This window comes from Primulina eburnea, chromosome 12 (genome assembly GCF_022965805.1).
Source record: "Primulina eburnea isolate SZY01 chromosome 12, ASM2296580v1, whole genome shotgun sequence".
NCBI lineage: Eukaryota > Viridiplantae > Streptophyta > Magnoliopsida > Lamiales > Gesneriaceae > Primulina > Primulina eburnea.
Window position 1 is genome coordinate 2,741,866 of NC_133112.1, and position 22,756 is coordinate 2,764,621.

At 34.9% G+C, this 22,756-nt stretch overlaps 1 protein-coding gene and 1 long non-coding RNA gene across 2 annotated transcripts; one reads left to right on the top strand and one right to left on the bottom strand.

Moving 5' to 3' along the window:
• Positions 1-3,350: 3,350 nt before the first annotated feature.
• LOC140808033 (nitrate reductase [NADH] 1-like) lies at positions 3,351-7,449 on the bottom strand. The gene is made up of 4 exons (XM_073165028.1): positions 6,334-7,449; positions 6,013-6,153; positions 5,038-5,270; positions 3,351-4,916 (listed from the first exon to the last, which is right to left on the bottom strand). The coding sequence occupies exons 1-4, from the start codon at positions 7,358-7,360 to the stop codon at positions 3,582-3,584; spliced, it is 2,736 nt and encodes a 911-aa protein (XP_073021129.1). The 5' UTR covers positions 7,361-7,449; the 3' UTR covers positions 3,351-3,581.
• Positions 7,450-20,012: 12,563 nt separating this feature from the next.
• LOC140808396 (uncharacterized) lies at positions 20,013-22,750 on the top strand. The gene is made up of 3 exons (XR_012112873.1): positions 20,013-20,263; positions 22,360-22,599; positions 22,734-22,750. It is a non-coding gene; the product is annotated as an uncharacterized lncRNA (long non-coding RNA).
• Positions 22,751-22,756: the final 6 nt, after the last annotated feature.

The window sequence follows — 22,756 nt, forward strand, 5'->3', positions numbered from 1 at the left end:
CTTTTGCAAAATCCAATGACTTTGGAAGAATATTCCAAGTGGTTTATAAAATAATTATACACTCTTTAATACAGATTCAATGGATAAACCTACCAACCAACATGTTATTATTTTTTCCTTTAATAAATAACTATTTATTTTGCATCGGGTTTTATGACTCACGATCCATATAATTAGTATCATTTAAATTCTCATTAGAAAAGTGATAGCTCGTATTCAATCGAGATGCAATCTAATAATAAATAACGTGTTTATCATTATTAAAATACCCTATATAATTTATTTCACGCCTCTCCACTCTATTTTTACATTCATAATTGCACACTTATGTGAGTATCGATTATGTATCAATCATATATTGAATGTGATGAAACACCTAATAGATAAGTGTCATTTCATCGGAGTTCACATAAGTGTGCACAATAGATGTGTGGAACATATGAAAACTATTTTTAGTGGTATTACAAAAATTTCAAAGATTCGTGGTGGCTTTAATTTAAGATCAGAGCATACTCTAAAATATTAATCCATTTGAAATAGAAAATACTAATGATGTAGATAGGTTGATATCTTTTAAATTATCATTTGTAATAAGATATATATAATTTGATAGTGTCTTCCATTATGACTAATGTATATATTTTTTAAAAAAATTTGAGCTGTAAAATGGTGTAGAAAATACAGATAAACGAAATATACGGTTTCAAGCTTGAAGTCTTTATTAAGAAACAGACACGCAAAAATTAGTGGTATGGATTATTTAAACATAAAAGTAAAGTTTGATACATAGTATATGATAAGTAAGGGATATATAGTATAAGGATAAATCAAGGATAAATATAATTATATGATAATATGTTGAATGTTTGGTATGATTTTAACAAAAGTGATTAAATTTTATATATTGAATTGTAATGACAAAATTAACCATATCACAAAAACTTATATTTCATTGTTATCAAGATCTTGTAATTGCATATCTCAATTATTAAATTACGTTATATAATATATATACACACACGCATACACACACACATATACATGTGTGTGTGTATACAAATATATATATATATATATATATATATATATATATATATATGTGTGTGTGTGTGTGTGTGTGTGTATGTATAATAAACATTTAACATTAACTTAAATACATTTAAATTGAGAGTAATTAAGTTATTTGTAATATATTTTATCATTACATTAAAATTATCACACCTCTTACAAACGATGTTTTATCCTTCTTAAAATTTATTTATCAAGGGCCCATGATAATATCATGGGCTTTTTAAAAGGCAAATACTTGTGTGAGACGGTCTCACGGATCGTATTTGTGAGACGGATCTCTTATTTGATTCATCCATGAAAAAATACTATTTTTTATGCTAAGAATACTACTTTTGATTGTGAATATGGGTATGATTGATCCGTCTCACAGATCAAGATCCGTGAAACGGTCTCACATGAGACCCACTCTTTTAAAAAAGTACCAAACATGGGATAAAAGAGATTATTTATCAATCCCACCATTATCACATGTAACAAACAATGCCAAAGATGATTGTTAATTCGTGTGAGTGTTTCCAACTTGACACAATGACAAATGAATTGATCAAAGTTTGATATGAATTAAAACTACTTGATCGACCATAATAATTCAAAGTAAACACAATATATACAAATATTATTTTTTTTAAACAGTAGGTCTCTTGTGAGACGGTCTCACGAATATTTATCTATGAGACGGGTCAACCCTACCGATATCTACAATAAAAAGTAACACTTTTAGCATAAAAAGTAATACTTTTTTCATTGATGATCTAAATAAGAGATCCGTATCACAAAATACGATCCGTGAGACCGTCTCGCATAAGCTTTTGTTTTGTTTTTGTTTTTTTTTTAAAAAAATCACTGTTTTATATGGGAATTCAAAATTCGATGTATGTAATATTAACCACAAAAATAAAGTAAACACTTGATAAAATTCAACTTCATCGTGTTTTTTGTTTTGATCATCCAATTTGTCAAAGACAGATTTTTCCAACAGAATGATATCATAGATTTTAATTAAAAGAAAAAAAAATTTATTATTAAAAATTATTTTTTTCTGAGACTATCTTATGGATTTAGGCAAAAATTTGTGTGAAACGATCTCACAGGTCGTAATTTGTGAGACATATATCTTATTTGGGTCATCCATGAAAAAATATTATTTTTTATGTTAAGAGTATTACTTTTTATTGTGAATATCGATAGGGTTGACCATTCTCAAAGATAAAGATTCCTAAGACTGTCTCACAAGAGACCTACAAATAGATTTATATCTGTATGATGAGTCGATTCGGTTCATATTTATAAATAAAAGTAATAAAATAATATTTTTTCATGGACGGGATTGAATATTCATTTCACAAACTTGACTAATAAATCGCCTTTTATGAGAGTTTTTTTGGAAAAAATTAGTGTTGAAAAAAAAAAGGGACAAGGGGTGAAGGCAGAGAGTGCGCTGCGGAGAATAGGTTGATGGCCTTTGCTTGATGAAAATCTTAAAATTGGTATTTGGCTCAAAGCTAAACGCAACGTTTTTATGCGACTTTCGGAGGCCACAGCAGCCAACGACCAATAGATTCCCTCCGGATTTGTTTGCTTCCCTTTCCACCTTTTACCAATTAAAATATACTTTGACTAAACGTACATTGTATTGTCAGATATTTTGGAGCATTACTGGTCTCTAATTCAACAATATCATGTTTAATTTTTGCAAGCATTTGATCAAATCATTAATAAATCAAGTTATCACATATATTCTATACCAAATGTATGCAATATGAGAGAAGGGATACTAACATCACATGGGAGAATATTAATATTGCATTTTCAAGTGGCACTAGTTTACTTTTACAATTTCACGACGACATCGATATGTTTTTTTTTTTTTTTTTTTGTGATTTGATATTTATCTTGTTAAATTTAAGTTCTTTTCAGACGTCACGTTTACATATATAATGACACATCAATACTCTAAATTAAAAAGTACTAAAGTTACAAAAAATTGAAATGTACATTACCATTACTAAAATTCAGAAAACTTAGAAAATCATAATTACAAATAAACAAAACTAAAAATACACATTTTCCTTTTTATTATCGTAGAAAAGATCAAAATTACAATATTATATTTTAATAACTTAAGATGGGGACTTGTATTTTATTTTTATCAATCAATTAATTGAGCAATATTTATTTATTTTGTTGTTTCCAATCAACTAAAGTCACCCATTTTTTTGAGAAAAGGACTGGACAAGCCAATTCTCAAAGAGAGAGAAGTTTGATGGGAAACAAGAACATAGAAGAAAAATGGGTACAAATTACATCACTATTATTACGTTTACACCGTACAAATTGGATCATCCAACGATGACAAAACAAAAATAAAAATAAAAATAAAAATAAAATACCTATCTTAAACCTTGTCCAAAGAATAATATTACAACTAGCATCAAATTTTCAAGAAAATACGAAGGTACATAATACTTGATTATTTACAAAGTCCGTTTATTATTTCTAATTTCTTTTAATCAAAACACCAATAAATTTTCCTTGATATCATACCCCATCTTCTCCAAATTCGGATTCACAGCAAACTGTAGCATCGGCGGCGGCCCGCAGGCCAATGCCAGAGTTTTTTCGGGCCCCGGAATATGCTCTCTCAATATGCTCTCTGTTACAAATCCTAAACTATATTTCCACCCTTCTTGTACACTCTCCTGCACCACGTACCACACTTTAACCCTGTTTGGATATTTCTCCGCCCACTCGTCAAGCTCGTCTCTCAGCAAAATGTCGTCCTCCGTTCGATTCGCGTACACGACATACATCTCGGTTTCATCCTCGGAATCTTTCAGAATCGCCTGCATGACTTGATAGATTGGGGTGATTCCAGTTCCACCGGCGATCATTGCGAGTTTCTTAGCCGACTTTTGCTTGCCATGCACTGTGAAAATACCTTTTCCGAGGTATTCAATGTGCCCTAACGGCCCTTTCACGTCGATAAATGAACCCAGAGTCAGGGAATCAAGATGCTGCGACATTAACCCGCCATTAGGGAATTTCGGATGCATCCCTTTGAAGTATACCTTGATCACGAGCTCGAAATATCCGACTGCTTCGACGCCGCTAGATGGGGTGTATGCACGCATGCAAAGCTTTTCATTAACGGTGGCACAGACAAAGATGTGTTTTCCAACTGGTAAACCAAGCACATGCTCTTCATTCGGCAGTGCAAATCGGAACAATCGCACGTCGTGTGAGATGGAAGTTTTGGCCACGAGTTTGCATGGAATTTTTTCACGTGGCACAAGAGCGACACCTCTAAGTAGTGGCGACAATTCTTTGATTGGCGTGAGGGGGAAGATACCATTGCCGGTGGGGCCGTGGACTGAGTTATTCGGCGACGAATCAGCAGAGGCGTAGCCGGTTTTGATCAACTCCCCGATCCTATATTCTTCAAGCATTTTCTTCGCCTTACTGGAATGTATGGCGTCAAATTCTTCTGTGCAGTCCATTCCGGCATTGATGAGAATGCTGTCTGTGCCACCAGGATGATCTTTGAGGAAAGGGGTGCAGTCATAGACATGGCCATGGACAATGATCCAGGCTGAATCAGCGGAGTTGTGTTTCTTAACCTCCGACATGGATAACATAGTTGAGGTGGTGTTCATGAATGGGGAGGACACACTCTTCTTTAAGATTGGATTTTCGTTTAACGATTTTTCTAGGTAGCGCTCCTTCGCCATCCATCCGCCAGTTTGGTTCCCCGGTTGAGTTGGGTGCTCGAATAAGATTCCAATCTCTCCCCTGTGTGGCTTGCACATGTTGGTTTTTATTCGGAACCAACAGTTGTTCATCATACCCTGAACCAAGAAATATACATAATAATTGGAAATTTTGAAAAAAAAAAAAAGAAAGCAGTGATTTTTAGCCCTAACAACAAATAATTGTACATGTACACTAACTGTTTAAGTATAGACATACCATGACATTCCAAATCAGTTTCTCAGGCTGTGTGTTGAGAGTCTCGTCCCAAGCCCGAACCGCGATTTCCTTGGCTCCAAGAAGGTCGAGCACCTCGACCTCGAGTGACCAGAAGCACCAACACCAGTATTTACCGTACTTGTTAGGCTTCTCAGGGTGGTCCAACACGCAAACTTGCCATGTTTCACCCCCATCCAAAGTCACCTCCACTCTTGTCACTTTCTTCCCACCACCTATTTCATTTGATTTCAAATTAATCCCACTTGATACATCTCATCAAGAAAAATGACATTAATTATTTGATGCGAAAGTAATTAAAATATAATCAGAACGGACGTAATTTTTAGGTGCTTTGTTCCATCACATGCAGCTGTAAAGTACGTATGACCCTAAGATGCTGGAAATTAAATGTTATTATATATACATATATTAGTCAAATCTGATGGTCACTATCTATGAATATTCTCGTACACTCCCTACATAGTTTGCTTAATCAATTCTTCTGCCGAAAGAGTGGATTCCACACATTTAAACAAATATCAAGTGTCCCATTTTTATAATCCACTTGGAAAATATGTGTGCAACGCTCCCAATGGGAACTAGTTGCAACGCACGCACCCACCCACCCAGGATTTCATATTTGAAAAGTCAAACAAATATTTGTAGAAAATAAAATATTTAAAAAAGTAATAAAAAAGTTCTCTTGCAATTATAGATGACAATACGTTGGATTATGTGTCTGTGTGCATGCTCATGGTTTTCCAGTCGGTTTGCAGTTAGTTTACAGGCGAAAACAAAAACCAGAGTTTAGTCGAATCATCGCTATCTACGTAGGCAGGATTTATTTTAATTTATTCACTCTACCTTAGACACTACACATATATATACCATTGGATAAACTTTGGGATTACCCAAAAACATTTATACATGAAATTAAATTGTAAGCATGTAAAGAATTGGAGTCGGAGCTCTTACCAGAATAAGAGTAACCCCTTAACGTGTAAGGCCTCTGAGTCGTCCACGAGTTAATGGGCAGGATTTCCTCGTGACAGGGTGTTGTAATCACTGAGTTGATGTTCAGATCGTTTATTATGTATTCGGGCTTGTACCACCAAGCTGAAAACATAGTATAAATAATTATTATATGATATATTTATTCATGCAACGATATATATATATATATATATATATATATATATATATATATATATATATATATAATTACTTATTTTTTTTAACGTAAAGTGCAAATAAATAATCTTCACGATAAAATAAAATAATAATTTAAAAAATTACCTTCGGCATTAGCGAGTTCAGCATCAACATGAGAAGGAAGAACTCTGTTATCCCGATAATGATAATAATTATCGGATTCTTTTGTCGTCACAATTATACGTTTCAACCATTTCACCATTCTTCCACCAATAAATCCGGGAATTATCATCCTCACGGGAAACCCGTGATCCGGAGCTAATCTTTCGCCGTTCTGCATGTAAGCCAATATAATATCTCTCGCCGGATCCATGGCGATTTCCTTCATTAAACTAGTCCCATATTTGGATCCCCCGCCGCCGGGTAAATCCTCCGCCCCTTCAAAACAGACGTTGAGTGCACCTTTTTTCTTGCTGTAAATCCCACAACGTTTCAGGATGGCGCGTAGAGGCACGCCCCGCCACACAGAGGTGGAGACTCCGGCGGCGCCCCAGTTGAAACCTATGGTCTGTTTGACCATGTTTTGTTCTTTGCGGCGGTTCCCGGCGCAGACGAGTGAGACTGGGAATTCCTTGCTGCGGAACTCAGTTTCCAGCTGGTGCATGGTCAGACGCATCGGTTTTTTAACCAGACCGGTGACTTCGACTGTCCATTCGTCCCAGGTTCCTTTCGGGACCGGGCCGTGGTTACGGACGTAGTGGAGAGGAACCGGGGTGATGAAGCCGTGGTGCATTAGCCGTGGCAGCGGAGCCTCCGCGTTGAAGGGGTGTTTTCCGGTGAGTCTAACCATAGATGGGTTGCGCTCCACCCAATTATCCGCAGTGAGCTCGTCCCGTGAGTCGAGAACCGACGGCTCAACCTCGGCGTTAACCTTTTTGATATGAACAGCCCATTCATTTTCGTCATCATCTTCGTCGCTGGACGAATAATCGGCTATAAAATTGCCATTATTCAATGTTATGTTGGAGAAAGCGGGGTCAGGCGACGGGGGAAAGTTGAATCCACGGACCGGGGAGTCGGACCGGCGGTGGGTGGTCGGAACATGCTTGTAGGGACGCGGCAGGCCCGGTTCAAGATTTCTGAACTGCCGGTTCTCGACGGAGGCCGCCATATGGGGAACAGAAAGGGAGAAGATAGATTTGTTCTACTCCTCTTCACAACTTTTTACCCTTCTTTTTGGTTTATTTTCTATTGAAAGATTTAGACTTGGATTGGTAGTTTATATAGAGAGCATATGGGAACTATTTCTCGAGAAAAAAAATAAATAATGCCCAAGATTTAAGGTAAGGACCCCACTTCCTGGCCTCATTATTTGAGTGGACTTCATGTGAGATCGTTTTACAGATCATAATCTGTGAGACGGTTCAACACTACCCATATTCACAATAAAAAGTAATACTCTTAGCATAAAAAGTAATATTTTTTCATGGGTGACCCAAATAAAAAATCCGTCTCACAAATACAATCCGTGAGACCGTCTCACAAGTTTTTGCCTAACTTATTTTATATCATTCATTATTTTCATTTATCTATATTTTCGTAAAAAACATTTAGATATTGTGAAAGCAGGTTGGAAGTTGAGACAGAAGTCTTAACATATATTTTCATTTAAAAAAAAAATTGATTTATATTTTTAAGTAATTCTTAAAAATTTTATAAACCCAATCAAATATCAATATATATCACAAATATACAAACAAAAAACGTACCCGTAGCACGTGGCTCTACTTATAGCTCAGTCATAGTGTGTAAAATGGTGATTTAACATGTATATTTGCCAGATATCATTTCATACAAATTATGAAACAATAATCCATTATTTATATTTATTTTATTTAATATTTGAATCGAATTTTTTTAAAAAATAATATAATGTATCTGTTATACTTAGAATAAGCTAAGCCCACAAAAGTTACCAAAACTAATAGAATTTCAAGTCATAGCCCAACAGATGTCAAGCCTACAAAAGTTGCAGGCAGTTAATCCAAGAAAAACACGATTCGAAGAGTTGAGTCATGACTCAACGTGAGTGATCGTGAAATGTGGTTGAAACTACCCTGTTGAGTACAAAAGTAGAAGGAGTAATCAGAAAGAAAAACAACAAACACATCCAACAAAAGCTACATCAAAGCTCTGAAGAATTTCTTGTCAATTTTATGTTTGTTTATGTCAATTTCAAGTTCTTGTAGCAAAGTATTTTAAATATTCCACATGTTCATCAATATTATTTGTAAAAATGTTGATCAAGTTCATAGCAACATAATTATATTTAATGTTATTAATGGATTCTTCTTGTAATTTTGTCATATTCCTCATTTTGTGTTTGCGTTTTTGAGTCATTTCGAAGGAGTTAGAACTTACGACCGAATCGAGACCTACAACGTTTGGTTAAATAAGTCGGATCCTTTCATATTTGACACGATTACGTTCCTGACACGTCCCATAATTTTTGTAACAAACCATATCATTATCTTATCTGAATATATTATTTTATAACGAAGGAAACAATGTCTATACACTATATTTGTTTAGCTTAGGTGGGATCAGGGATAGCAAATTAGTTAAGTTGAGAAGAAGTTTGTTAAATTAGACCCTATATATCAATCATATATTATTCCAAAATTTTCTCTAACCATATATGTTTAACTTTTGAATTTCAAAATTATAGATACAGATGGCTCAGGTCGGAATTTATTCGGGCTCGGAAATTTATAATTAGGTAGTCAACATATCGGCAGGGAAAAAAATATACCGGACTATAATCCTGAATAATATCATGTGCCATAATAATGTCAAGTACCCGATAAATCCATTATTTAATATCATAATTTATAACAAAAAAATTAATAATAGATATATATATAGCTTTATTTTTTAAACATTTATGATTCAGAAAGCTACAATAATTAAAATTCGATTTCCACTAGTCGAGCTAATGGAATTAAGCCGAAATCACATTTTAACCGAGCCTCTCATGAGATATTATTGCTTCCCTCACTCACATCCCCATCCACCCATAGTACAGGTGGCACGTCACGAAAATCTTGAAATTCTCATATATTATTCTAACAAAGTTTACAAAAAGTTTTTGACAAAATAATAAGTTTCACTATTTAAAAATAACCAAAAACAATAAAATTATATATATATATATATATGAGATAATATCACAAATTTTTATATATATGAAACATGTTCACTCGACCAATATACGTTCTTTTATAAACTGGATCATATTAAAAATTTATCTCACAAAATTGATGGTGCAATCCGCGCGAAACGGACGAGTCGGGTCGGGAACTCTGCCGGGTTTACTATCAAAATGTTGAAGGAAATATGAGTTGAATGCTTGGATTGAACTTCGTGACTCCTTGAGCGATTTGAGAGATCTGCGAACAAGAAAGTAACTACGTGAATGGGCGTCGGAGAGGTGTCCTGCGTGACCACTCCGATGCTTCAGTCAGCAGGGTACTCAAGCAAGAAAACCAATGTAGCCAAGTGATGGATGCGAGATTGGTGTGGGAGAGGAATATTAAATAAACAATAAATGAGAGCATTCAATGTGTGAATTATGTCTGAATAGAGATTAAATGCAAGTAAAGAACCTGATATTTATAGTAGAGGATGCAATGATGACCTCGTTTTTTGTGTTTGAGCATTAATTGTAGTAGAGTGGTTAATTATACCCTATTGTTCCGACATGTCAAATCTTATACTAGTCACATCCAGCCCACCTGATTTTGTCAACCATTTATGTTACTGTCAGATATTGGTCGGCTGTGCATACTCTATCAAGTCGACGCCATTAAATGCTTCACTCATATCGAGATGACCAGGGTAAAATGCTCATCGGGGAATTATATAGGAGCCCGGGCATTTCACGTCTCGGGGAAGTCATGTTCCGGGTGATCCAATGACCCAACCTATTGACTGACTGCTCACTCCACGAATCTCTTAAGTTGTACTCTCCTTATTCTCGGTAGTTCTATGACTCGGAAGTTAATCCATCTTGTCACTATATCGGTCTGGAAACATTCCATCCTGATCCAGGTATCCTTTATGACCCGAGATATCATGAGGTATCATCAATTTATATATCCAATCGTTTTATTTGACATGAGGTTTGATGTAATGAGAAAGGAAGAGAGATCTCGTGGCATTACTTGGTTACACAGAAAGATGACTATAATTTCTCAGCCTACACGAATCGAAATCGGGAAACCCCATTCTGCTATTAACACGCGTACACGATAAATTTTGAGGATAGGAAATAAAATATTATTATTATTATTATTATTATTATTATTATTATTATTATTATTTATTTATGATTTTTTACTATTTGGTGAGTAACTTGTTTTTTCCTCTCAATTATTTTTACAGAAACTTCGTGGCGCCGCCGCAGATGGTGAACTCTAGCCTAGATAGAAACTTCCCTGGATGCAATTGTAGATACGAAATAAGTCAGTCCAGCAATTAAATTAACTTGTGTTGTGTTGTATAATTAGTATATTGGCGCAGATGTTGCTTGATTATATAATTTTTTCATTAATTTAATATTTATTTAAATATATATATAAAATCATAATGGTAAAAATTAATAAGTTATAACGGATTTGAAATAATAAATTTTTTAAAAAAAGACCAAGACACCAAAATTGTCTCTGTTATTCATATTTTTAATAAATGCAATTACGGGGAAAATTTTCTTATAATAAATTTTACTCGATTCGACCTCGAATAAATCAGGATTCGAGTAATTCCAAAATTCAGATCTAAAGATAAAAATGTATTTATATAAATAATAATAACAAGCACACATTTATCTTGGAACCGAGAAAAAAAAGTAAATGAGCGTGCGACATTCTCAAAACCTGAAATTTAAAGGTATAAAACTAAAATAGTTTGAAAAAATTATATTTTGGAACTTAGGGAGCATAATAATAATTATTATATAAAAAAAGAGGAAATATTTAAAGAAAAATAAGTATGAAGAAATAATGATAAAATAAATAATCAAAGCATAAAAGAAAGTGGGAAAATTACTTCGAAAGATGATTTGATCGACTGATTTCTAATATTTGGCAGATATAAACTTTTTCAACAATTTGTTTACATAATTTATATTTATATATGGGACAGAAAGCTAACCCGAGAAAGGCGAAAACCCAATTGTCTTTCACATGAAATAGAAATTACTAATTTCGTCCAAAAATTATATCCTTTTTTCTCAACAAATAAAATAAATGTATATTGAATAGAATCATTAGACCATCGTCAATTTTATATTGCAAAAAGTTGGAAATATCTGGCAAACAGATATTTTACCTGTTTCAGAGAGGAACAAAAAATAATGGGTAAAAATAAAATGCATATTAAGAATATACAAATTTAAAGCTGGGATTTTGGTGTAAAAGATTCGTGTCCATTATTATATTATATTATATTAAAAACAAAAAAAGCTAGTTAGGGTCAAATTAATTATTGTGAATGAGAAGTGGCGCATGGGAAACCCAATCGCCAGTATAATTTCAAAAACATGGGGCGGGGTTAATTTTCAGCCTAGCGGAAGCGGACACAAAAGTAAGGGTAAGATGTGGTTTTTGGTGTGTGTGACGAAATTAGAAAGGGCAGAATTCCAACTCGGCACGGACGGGGCCGAAGGGGTGGAGAACGTATTTGGCCCTTTGGGGAATCATGGAGTCACTGATAGGATCTGGCCAAGAATCTTTCATCTTATTCTTTTTTATTTATTTATGTGTGTATAAATTTTAGTTTCTTAAAGAAATATTGTGTTGCTATATTTGTTTGCTTGTGGTTGGTGGGTTTAATGATTTTAATTTATGGTATGTTATGTTAGACATAACTTTAGCAACATGAGTTGACATGTTTTAGATTTTAGTCTAATAATTTATCAAATTTTGGTTTTTACCCGATAACTTGGAATTCTTTTGGTTTATGAAAATGAATGTTTGATGCAATAAAGACACGTAATCAATTAATGTCAATCATTCACGTAAAAATAACGGTTGATTCCATCTTATATGTAGGGGCACTACCCCATGATTGAATCAAATGTTCAAATTTAGCCACACATACATGTTGTCCACTAATTTTTTTAAAATCACATATGTGTGTGAATCTTGTCCATCCAAATCATGTGATGACAGTGTCTCACATGTAGTATCGACTTAATCTAAAACAACGACTGAATGATTATTTGTCACAAATCTTGGTTGATTTAATATAATGTGCATGAAAGAGCTAGGCAGTTAGATGAAAAACCATGAAATTTTTGCCGACGACTTGTCAAATCTTGAAAGTGAATGACATCCATGCACGGATTGTGGGGTGGAACTTCACAGTCCGTATCAACAAGATTGGAACCATGTGGTCTGCCATTGCCTCCTCATAGTTTTGGGATGTGACATTTTCTTATTCATATTCCACACGAATATTCAAAATAAATGTAAATTAAACTATATTATATATTTCTATGGTTTGGAAATTTCTATGGTTATTTATCAATCTATTGAAGATTTTTTTCACTTTTTTATCTGGCTTTTGACCCTTTGCACAAGCGACAATTCGGTTCGTATTCCTTGGCAGCAAATTATAGGCAGGTAAGGTGCATATTACAGCAAATTTGAGATTAATGATACAGTAAATCAATTTTTTTTATTGATCAAGAATATTCAAAGAGAGAATTTATTCCACAAGCCAAATGAATGCTCTTGTTTGCTACGTACTTAGTAATCAATTCACATACATGTAAAGTTGTTTTCAACGTACAACGAGAAAAATGTGGGGAACATTGAGTTTCCAAAAAAAAAAAACTTATCCAATTATTTACAAGTCTTGATTACTCTTTTGAAAGACAAAAATTTGTGTGAGATAGTCTCATAGTCATATGTTGTATTTTATGAGACAGATTTCTTATTTGATCATCCATAAAAATCGGTAGGGTTGATCGTTTCACTAATAAAGATTCGTGAGATCGTCTCACATGTAGACGATAACAGATCTATATTTGTGAGATATATTGACTTGGTTCATACTTGAAAAAAAAAACTTAATACTTTCAACAACAAAAGATATTTTTTATGAATCGGATCTGTTATGAGATTTGTTTCACAAAATTGATAAAGAGACAATCTCATAGGCTTTTTTTTTTTGCGAATATATATTTGAACTGTCGACAAAGAGACAAGAGTTTTAATGAGATGGGGCCAAGAAATGTTTATAAAACAAAATAATAAACGTGGGCTGCTCAAATGCGAAGGAAAATTTGAAACTGAATTGTTTTACGCGTTTTTAACGCGTGTTCACATTGACAGAGGCTCTATAAATAGAGCTCTCCCCTTCATTCTGAAATCATCCCTTCTTCGAGTTTTCTCTCATCTTATAAGCATTTGCGTGCTTAGTTCTATAATATTTGTGAGGTGTTTGTTCTCCTGTATTAAGAGAGTGTGTGTTCTCTTTGGAAACACAGTGAGTGAGTTGTACACCACAAAATATTATAGTGAAAATTCTTTCATCTTGCCCGTGGTTTTTATCCTAATAATTTTAGGGGTTTTCCACGTAAATCTTGGTGTCCAGTTATTCTTTATTTTCGGCTTTTATTATCTCAAATTCCGCACGTGGGACCAACAAGTGGTATCAGAGCCTTGGTTTAAAATTTCTTAAAATTCTTAGTATGCTCTGTGGTTGCAGCCTAGACTGATCTTCCACATCAGAAAAGATTTTTCGAGATTTTTTATTTAAGGCGGGATTATTTTGTCCGGTCTACTAAAATTGTCGTAGACATAATGGCGGGAAGGTAAGAGATAGCAAAGTTCAACGGAAGCAATTTTATGCTGTGGAAAATAAAGATACAAGCAATTTTAAGAAAGGAGAATTGCTTGGCGGCTATTGGAGATAGACCGGTGGAGATTACGGATGATGGAAAGTGGAATGAGATGAATGATAATGATGTTGCCAATTTACACTTGGCTATAACTGACGAAGTTTTGTCAAGTATCTCTGAGATAAAAACAGCCAAAGTTATCTGGGATACTCTGACAAAGATGTACGAGGTCAAGTCGCTACACAACATGATTTTCCTAAAGAGAAAGCTTTATACTCTTCGGATGGCGGAATCTTCATCGATGACCGACCATATCAACACACTAAATACTCTATTTGCCCAACTTACTTCCATGGAGCATAAAATAGGGGAAAATGAACGTGCGGAGCTTCAACTTCAAAGTCTACCAGATTCATACGATCAACTTATCATCAACAGTACCAACAATATTCTTATGAGCTTTCTAAGATTCGACGATGTCTTAACTGCGGTTCTCGGAGAAGAAAGCCGGCGCAAGAATAAGGAAGACAGGTTGGTAACATCAAAGCAGGCAGAGGCGTTACCGATGATAAAAGGAAGATTTATGGACCGTGACTCCAGTGGGAGCCAAAGACGAGGTAGATCAAAGTCCAGAAGTAAGAAGAAAAATATTTACTGCTTCAAATGTGGCGGTAAAGGGCACTTCAAAAAGAGTGTACGAGTATCGAGAAGAGTTCTCAAGGAAATGTGGCCAGTACTTCAGGTGGTGGTGAAATATTATTCAGCGAAGCGGCAACTGTTGCGGAAGGCAGGCACAAATTTTGTGACGCGTGGATTATGGATTCAGGAGCGACGTGGCACATGACGTCTCACAGAGAATGGTTTGATCATTATGAACCAATCTCAGGAGGATCTGTATTCATGGGAAATGATCATGCCTTGGAAATCGCTGGGGTCGGTACTATCAAAATTAAAATGTTTGATCGCACCATTCGCACCATACAGGAGATACGACATGTTAAAGGACTGACGAAAAATCTTTTGTCTTGGGGCAATTGGATGACATCGGGTGCAAAACTCGGATCGAGAACGGGATCATGAAAATTGTGAAAGGCGCGCTTGTGGTAATGAAGGCGGAAAAAATTGCTGCAAATCTGTATGTACTTTTGGGAGAAACACACAAAGAGGCAGAACTAGCTGTTGCATCAATTGGTTCAGGAGAAGAATTAACAGTGTTATGGCATAGAAAGCTCGGGCATATGTCAGAACGTGGTTTGAAAATTCTCTCAGAACGGAAGCTACTGCCGGGACTTACAAAAGTATCACTACCCTTTTGTGAGCACTGTGTTACCAGTAAACAACACAGATTAAAGTTTGACACTTCTACTGCCAGGAGCAAAAGCACATTGGAGCTGATTCATTCGAATGTTTGGCAAGCACCGGTTGTATCCCTAGGAGGAGCGAGATACTTTGTCTCGTTCATTGATGATTTCTCTAGGAGATGTTGGGTGTATCCAATCAAGAAGAAATCAGATGTTTTCCAGATCTTCAAAGATTTCAAAGCGCGGGTTGAACTTGATTCTGAAAAGAAAATCAAGTGTCTGAGGACTGACAATGGAGGAGAATATACCAGTGACGAGTTTGATGCATATTGTCAACATGAGGGCATCAAGAGACAGTTTACGGCGGCTTACACACCTCAACAGAATGGAGTGGCGGAGCGAATGAATAGGATCTTGTTGGACAGAGCAAGAGCTATGTTGCGGACTGCAGGTCTGGAAAAGTCATTTTGGGCAGAAGCAGTCAAAACCGCTTGTTATATTATCAATCGTTCTCCTTCAGTGGCGATTGATCTTAAAACTCCGATGGAGATGTGGATCGGGAAGCCGACAGATTATTCTCATTTGCATACATTTGGAAGTCCGGTGTACGTTCTGTACAATGAGCAAGAAAGATCAAAGTTGGATTCGAAATCCAGAAAATGTATCTTCTTGGGTTATGCTGATGGAGTAAAGGGGTTTCGCTTGTGGGATCCTACTGTTCACAAGCTTGTCATCAGCAGGGATGTTATCTTCGAGGAAGATAAAGTAAAGGGAGACAAAGGCACACAGAATTCAGAAACTACTACATTTCAGGTGGAGAATAAGACAGACGAATGTCAAGTTTCTTGTGAAGCAGTACCAGAGCACGAAGAACAAGAACATGTTGAGTCTAAAGTTTCCAATGTGAGGCAGTCAACTCGAGACAGAAGACCACCAGGTTGGCTTTCAGATTATGTCACTGAAAGCAACATTGTATATTGTCTATTATCAGAGGATGGTGAGCCATCGAGTTTCCACGAGGCTACTCAAAGCTCGGATGTATCTTTGTGGATGATAGCAATGCAAGAAGAATTAGAGGCATTAGACATGAATAAAACTTGGGATCTTGTTACACTACCACGAGGAAGAAAAGCCATTGGAAACAGATGGGTCTATAAGATCAAACGTGATGGCAATAACCAAGTGGAGCGGTATCGTGCTAGATTGATGGTAAAAGGGTATGCTCAGAAAGAAGGCATTGACTTCAATGAGATATTTTCTCCTGTGGTTCGGCTTACAACAGTCAGAATAGTGTTGGCATTGTGTGCGGTGTTTGACCTACATCTAGAACAGCTAGATGTAAAAACGGCGTTTCTTCATGGAGATCTTGAAGAAGAAATCTATATGCTCCAGCCAGAAGGTTTTGCGGAAAAAGGCAAAGAGAACTTGGTTTGCAGGTTGAACAAATCTCTGTACGGTCTCAAACAAGCGCCGAGGTGTTGGTACAAGAGATTTGATTCCTATATCATGAGTCTTGGATACAACAGACTGAGTGCAGACCCTTGTACGTATTTCAAGAGGTCTGGTGATGATTATATTATTTTGCTGTTGTATGTGGACGACATGTTGGTAGCAGGCCCCAACAAAGATCAGGTCCAAGGATTGAAGGCACAGTTGGCTAGGGAATTTGATATGAAGGACTTGGGACCAGCAAACAAGATTCTAGGGATGCAAGTTCACCGAGATAGAAGTAACAGAAAGATTTGGCTTTCCCAGAAAAATTATTTGAAGAAAATCTTGCAACGCTTCAACATGCAAGATAGTAAGCCAATCTCGACCCCTCTTCTTGTTAACTTCAAGTTATCCTCCGAGATGTGTCCTAGCAGTGAAGCAGAGAGGATGGAGATGTCTCGAGTACCGTATGCATCAGCAGTGGGGAGTTTGATGTTCGCCATGATATGTACAAGACCGGACATTGCTCAAGCAGTGGGAGCAATTAGTCGGTATATGGCGAATCCTGGACGAGAGCATTGGAGCACTGTTAAGAGGATCCTTAGATACATTAAGGGTACCTCGAATGCTGCATTATGTTATGGAGGATCGGATTTTACACTCAGGGGCTATGTCGATTCAGATTATGCAGGTGATCCTGATAAGAGAAAATCTACTACTGGTTATGTGTTTACACTTGCAGGAGGAGCAGTAAGCTGGGTTTCAAAACTACAGACAGTTGTGGCGTTATCTACAACAGAGGCAGAATACATGACAGCTACTCAGGCTTGAAGGAGGCAATATGGATTAAAATGTTGTTGGAGGAGATCGGGCACAAACAAGAGAATGTTCCTTTGTTTTGTGACAGTCAGAGTGCCTTGCACATCGCAAGGAATCCAGCTTTTCATTCCAGGACGAAACACATTGGAGTCCAATTTCACTTTGTGCGGGAAGTAGTAGAGGAAGGAAGTGTGGATATGCAGAAGATCTATACAAAGGATAACATAGCTGATTTTCTGACAAAGCCAGTGAACACTGATAAGTTTAAGTGGTGTAGATCCTCAAGTGGTCTAGCAGAAACGTAAGCAGCATGGAATGGTAAGATTGAAAGGATGTGTGGAGATGTGTTTGATTCTCAATCAAATCTCCAAGTGGGAGAAATGTCGACAAAGAGACAAGAGTTTTAATGAGATGGGGCCAAGAAATGTTTATAAAAAAAATAATAAACGTGGGCTGCTCAAATGCGAAGGAAAATTTGAAACAGAATTGTTTTACGCGTTTTTAAAGCGTGTTCACATTGACAGGAGGCTCTATAAATAGAGCTCCCCTCTTCATTCTGAAATCATCCCTTCTTCGAGTTTTCTCTCATCTTATAAGCATTTGCGTGCTTAGTTCTATAATATTTGTGAGGTGTTTGTTCTCCTGTATTAAGAGAATGTGTGTTCTCTTTGGAAACACAGTGAGTGAGTTGTACACCACAAAATATTATAGTGAAAATTCTTTTCATCTTGCCCGTGGTTTTTACCCTAATAATTTTTAGGGATTTTCCACGTAAATCTCGGTGTCCAGTTATTCTTTATTTTCGGCTTTTATTATCTCAAATTCCGTACGTGGGACCAACATGAACTAAGTTAAATAAACTCATCCAATTATCAACAAATTCTATTTCTTTTCAAAACACTTTAACATACGTCTAAATTTCAACTTAATTTTTCAATCAATCTCTTCTAATTGATATATTCTCTATCAGCTCAAGAAATTACGTTCTGGGTATTGGACAATTAATTAATGAACGAGCACGATTAAAAGGGGAAAATAAACTTATAATTTACAGGCTGGAATATTAAATGTCGCCTTGGATTTATGCTTCTGCTTTTGAAGTTCAAACAAAATTATCAAATTCAATAGTCAAAGAAATGGTACATAATCCCAAGCAAATGAGGCCCATCGAGTCAGAGTTGAACCGATATTAATTTATTATGGTAAAAACTTGTGTAGGACAGTCTCACCGGTCGTATTCGTGAGACAGATATCTTATTTGAGTTATCCATGAAAAAATATTACTTTTTATGTTAAAATTATTACTTTTTATTGTAAATATGGGTAGGTTGACCCGTCTCACATATTAAAATCCGCGAAACGATCTTACACGAGACCCACTCATTTATTAATACTTCTTAATAATTCATAGATAAAATTCAAAATTTTTGTTATAAAATGCGATGGACTCAACTTTCACTTATGTTTTTTTCTTTTCCCCTTTGATTTTTCTTCTCGTTGGCATATTTTATACAGTAGAAATGTCACAATTTCCAGCGAAATTTTAAAACTAGCGATCATTTGCACGTGTTATGTGTGTGATATTTGTTGTGTTAACTTTATAAAATTTTAAATTTAATGATTTCTTAAGATCTGTTTTTATATCAGAAATAATATAATCATCTAAAAATTCATAACCTATCTTAGTAAATATATAATTATATATGATAGAAAGTTCTGATTAAAATTTTAAATATGAAAATTTTCTTTATTAACATAGGAAAATATTACTTTTAAGTTTTTTTTAGTTAAAACAATAATTTATAATAATGGAGAATTGCTGACGATCCCGTAAGGAATTCTGTTACTTTATGAAAAAGGCTTTACTGATGTCCAAATAATATCTGAATCCGTACTGGTTGTGCAAACAGTCACTAACAATCAGGATGATCTTAGGTATATTGGACTTTGTGCAACTAATATTAAAAAGCGTTTGATGAAACCTGTGACCTCCGAGTGCTTCATATTTGTCGCTCGTTGAATAAAATTGCTCATAATATCGCTCCCCTTCACCATTTGTTTGGGCGAATGATGAGTTTCCATTTTGATTGATCATGATTGTAATGGATGATTTAATCAATAAATTTACGAGTTTGATTTTTAAAAAATAGTTTATAATAACGGAAAATAATGGATGGATGAATTTGAAAAATGGGAAAAGCAATAAATGTATGGATAAAAAAAAGGAAAGGAACGAATGAATCAATTTTGTCAAATCTCTACTATTTTATTAAGGCTGAGGGGCTTATAGAAACTGCCAATAAGACACCAAATTATTTATTTCCTCTTTTGCCCTCATTATACAATTCAAAATACGAGCCCACGCCTTTCAGCCCATTATCTGTAATCACGATCACCTCAAATCTACGAAAATTCACTCTAAACTTCTCTGGCGATAGAATAGAAGCACAATCGGACGCACCATCTCGATCGAATCGATCATCCGCAAGGACAACAATCCAGGTAAGAATCGGCTATACATTTTTTATTTTGTTTTTGATTCCTTCAGCAAAAGAATATAAGGACCAATCGAACTCACCGTCGATCGAATCGCTCATTCGGTAGGGAAATAATCCAGGTAAAACTCGGCTACACATGTTTGATTTTGTTTGTGATAGCTTCTCTGTGCGTGATTTGTAATTTCTTGATTGAGTTCAGATCAGTTATTGAGATTCACTCTTGGGTTTTATGAAAACACAAAAATCATGAGACAACTATGGGTGCCAAAAACCAATTATATTAGGATGATCGATGCACAATTCACACTCTGAATTAGATTTAATAGTGGATAGATATATGCATGTTTCAACTCTTGCCACATGCAAGAGTTGATTTGGGAAGTTGGGATTTGTTGTTTCTACAACTAATAGGTTAATATTTGATCATCCTAATCTGTTTAATGGTGGATAAATATTTTACATATTCTTTGTAGTATTCATCAGCCACCTCTTGAGTATCAAATTCCTTATCATCCAGAAGATCTAAATTTGAATTTTCCAAAACAATACCACAACTAGAATCCATTTTCAACAGACTTAAAACAAAAAACGTAAAAAGAAAGAACCAGCAGGAACAACCATGGGATCAAAAAACTGAACTCTGAAAAATAAATCTAATTCTTAAGCAATACTTTTTATTCACCCATCTCTTTTCAACTTCAATAGGATGTTTTAAAGACAACCTCTTCAATGCTAATGCAAACAATGAAAAACAGTATAAATCTCTATAAAACCTTTGACTATTTTACATTTTCATATAGCCATACCGATAGTTTATTAACCTAGGAGTAAACTTGCATATCAACATCACTACTTGCATCCATGATGGGAATAGAAAGCTGAGTTTGTGAGAAAGTGACATGAACATGTTTGCCAAAAGATTAAGCAGCGGACTAAGCAATACACGAATCAAAACAATAAGGTGGTAAAGAATTAGTAATCAAAAAAGGGGATTTTTTTAGGCTACACATGAGGAAGGAGCAGTGTCTATCCCAAAAAAAGTCTAAGTCATCGCCAGGATAGATTGACCTCTTCAATCAATTCTTTTATTATGAAATTATTTGGTATTTGATCCCATAATTCTACAAGTTATTTTACCTCATAAGATAAGTGGTCCTATGGTATGCAAGGAATTTCATTTGGCAAATTTTGTTATGTAACTTTTTGCTATTAGGTACTGTAATAATCCCGTATAAAACTCTTTTTCTTGTGAGTTTCTACGTTAAGCCAAAAACAATCATCTCTGTTTCAGCATGCAAGTAATTTTCAAATTATTTTCCTATGAATTTTCTTTTTTGCTTTATTGGCATTTCTGATATTTTAAAAATAAAATTAATGTGCTTTTATTTTGAAATGTTCGAACCACAACAGCACAAAACAAATCTATTTCCCCATTTATATTATATCCCCTATTTCGCATGTTTTACTTATTGCAGAATCAGTTTCCAAAATAGTATTATCTGAAATGACAAAGTAAACACTCGAGTTTGAGGATTACCTTGCATCTCTTCAGAAAGTCTGCTTATTATGGTTTCATAAATTTAAATTAAATATATGTTTTTGGTTAATTTGATGACATATACTTGGTAACTGCGACTGTTTTTACTTAAATGTCCTAATTTCGAGGGCAATCTTGGTTGTACTGTTCATTGTTTTTTAAAAACACAAACAAAAAATGAACTTATGAAACTTCAAATTAATTGTCGATTGCCTTACTTATTAATGCTTTTCTTGATGATTATTTTTACTTCCTTCACCATTTTGATACAATTGATGTCAACAATATTTTGCAATTTATGTTTCTTTATCATTCTTATTTTTTATTTATTTTCATGAAATTCGCTTCCCTCTTTCAAATCTTATATCTAAAAAATGTTTCACATAAGACTTTCTTTCCTTTCAATTTGTCTGTGAAGATCTTTCACACAAGACTTTCTTCCCTCTGAATTTATTTTATTCGGCTTCACTAATTTCGATCCACTTTAAAATAATGTAAGTTTCCTACCTCTTAATCTCACTGGTTTTTCTTGGTTTTCATTTACTATGTAACGATGATTCATACATGTATTTGGTGATTCTGCTATTTTATATCATGAGTCATATTAACTTATACATGTCTCCACCAATATCTAAGATTTTCCTTTTAAATATTGTCAAATGTTTAAATACTATTTAGCTTCAATGTCTTCTCCTTCTACACGGGCTACTGCTCATACCAATCGTAATGACAATGAAAGGCGACAACTAAACACAGCGCGACGACGAGCACAAAGGCAATTAATGACACAAGATCAACGACAAACAAATCTAGCCCGACGTCAGTCAAACTACCAAAGACATATAAATAGAAGTGAACATGCTACATACTCTGATGAATCCAACTTTCAAAATTCAGATGTTACTGCACATTTGAATGGTACGTTATGAAAGATATGAATTGTTTCCTTTTTATCGATCATTATATTCATTTTTTGTAAATTTATTTTATTATTTCTGAATTTTAATTACGTATTCTACTACACGCATATACTGCTCTTACCTATTTTTCAGTTCCCGTCAACAACAATAAATTT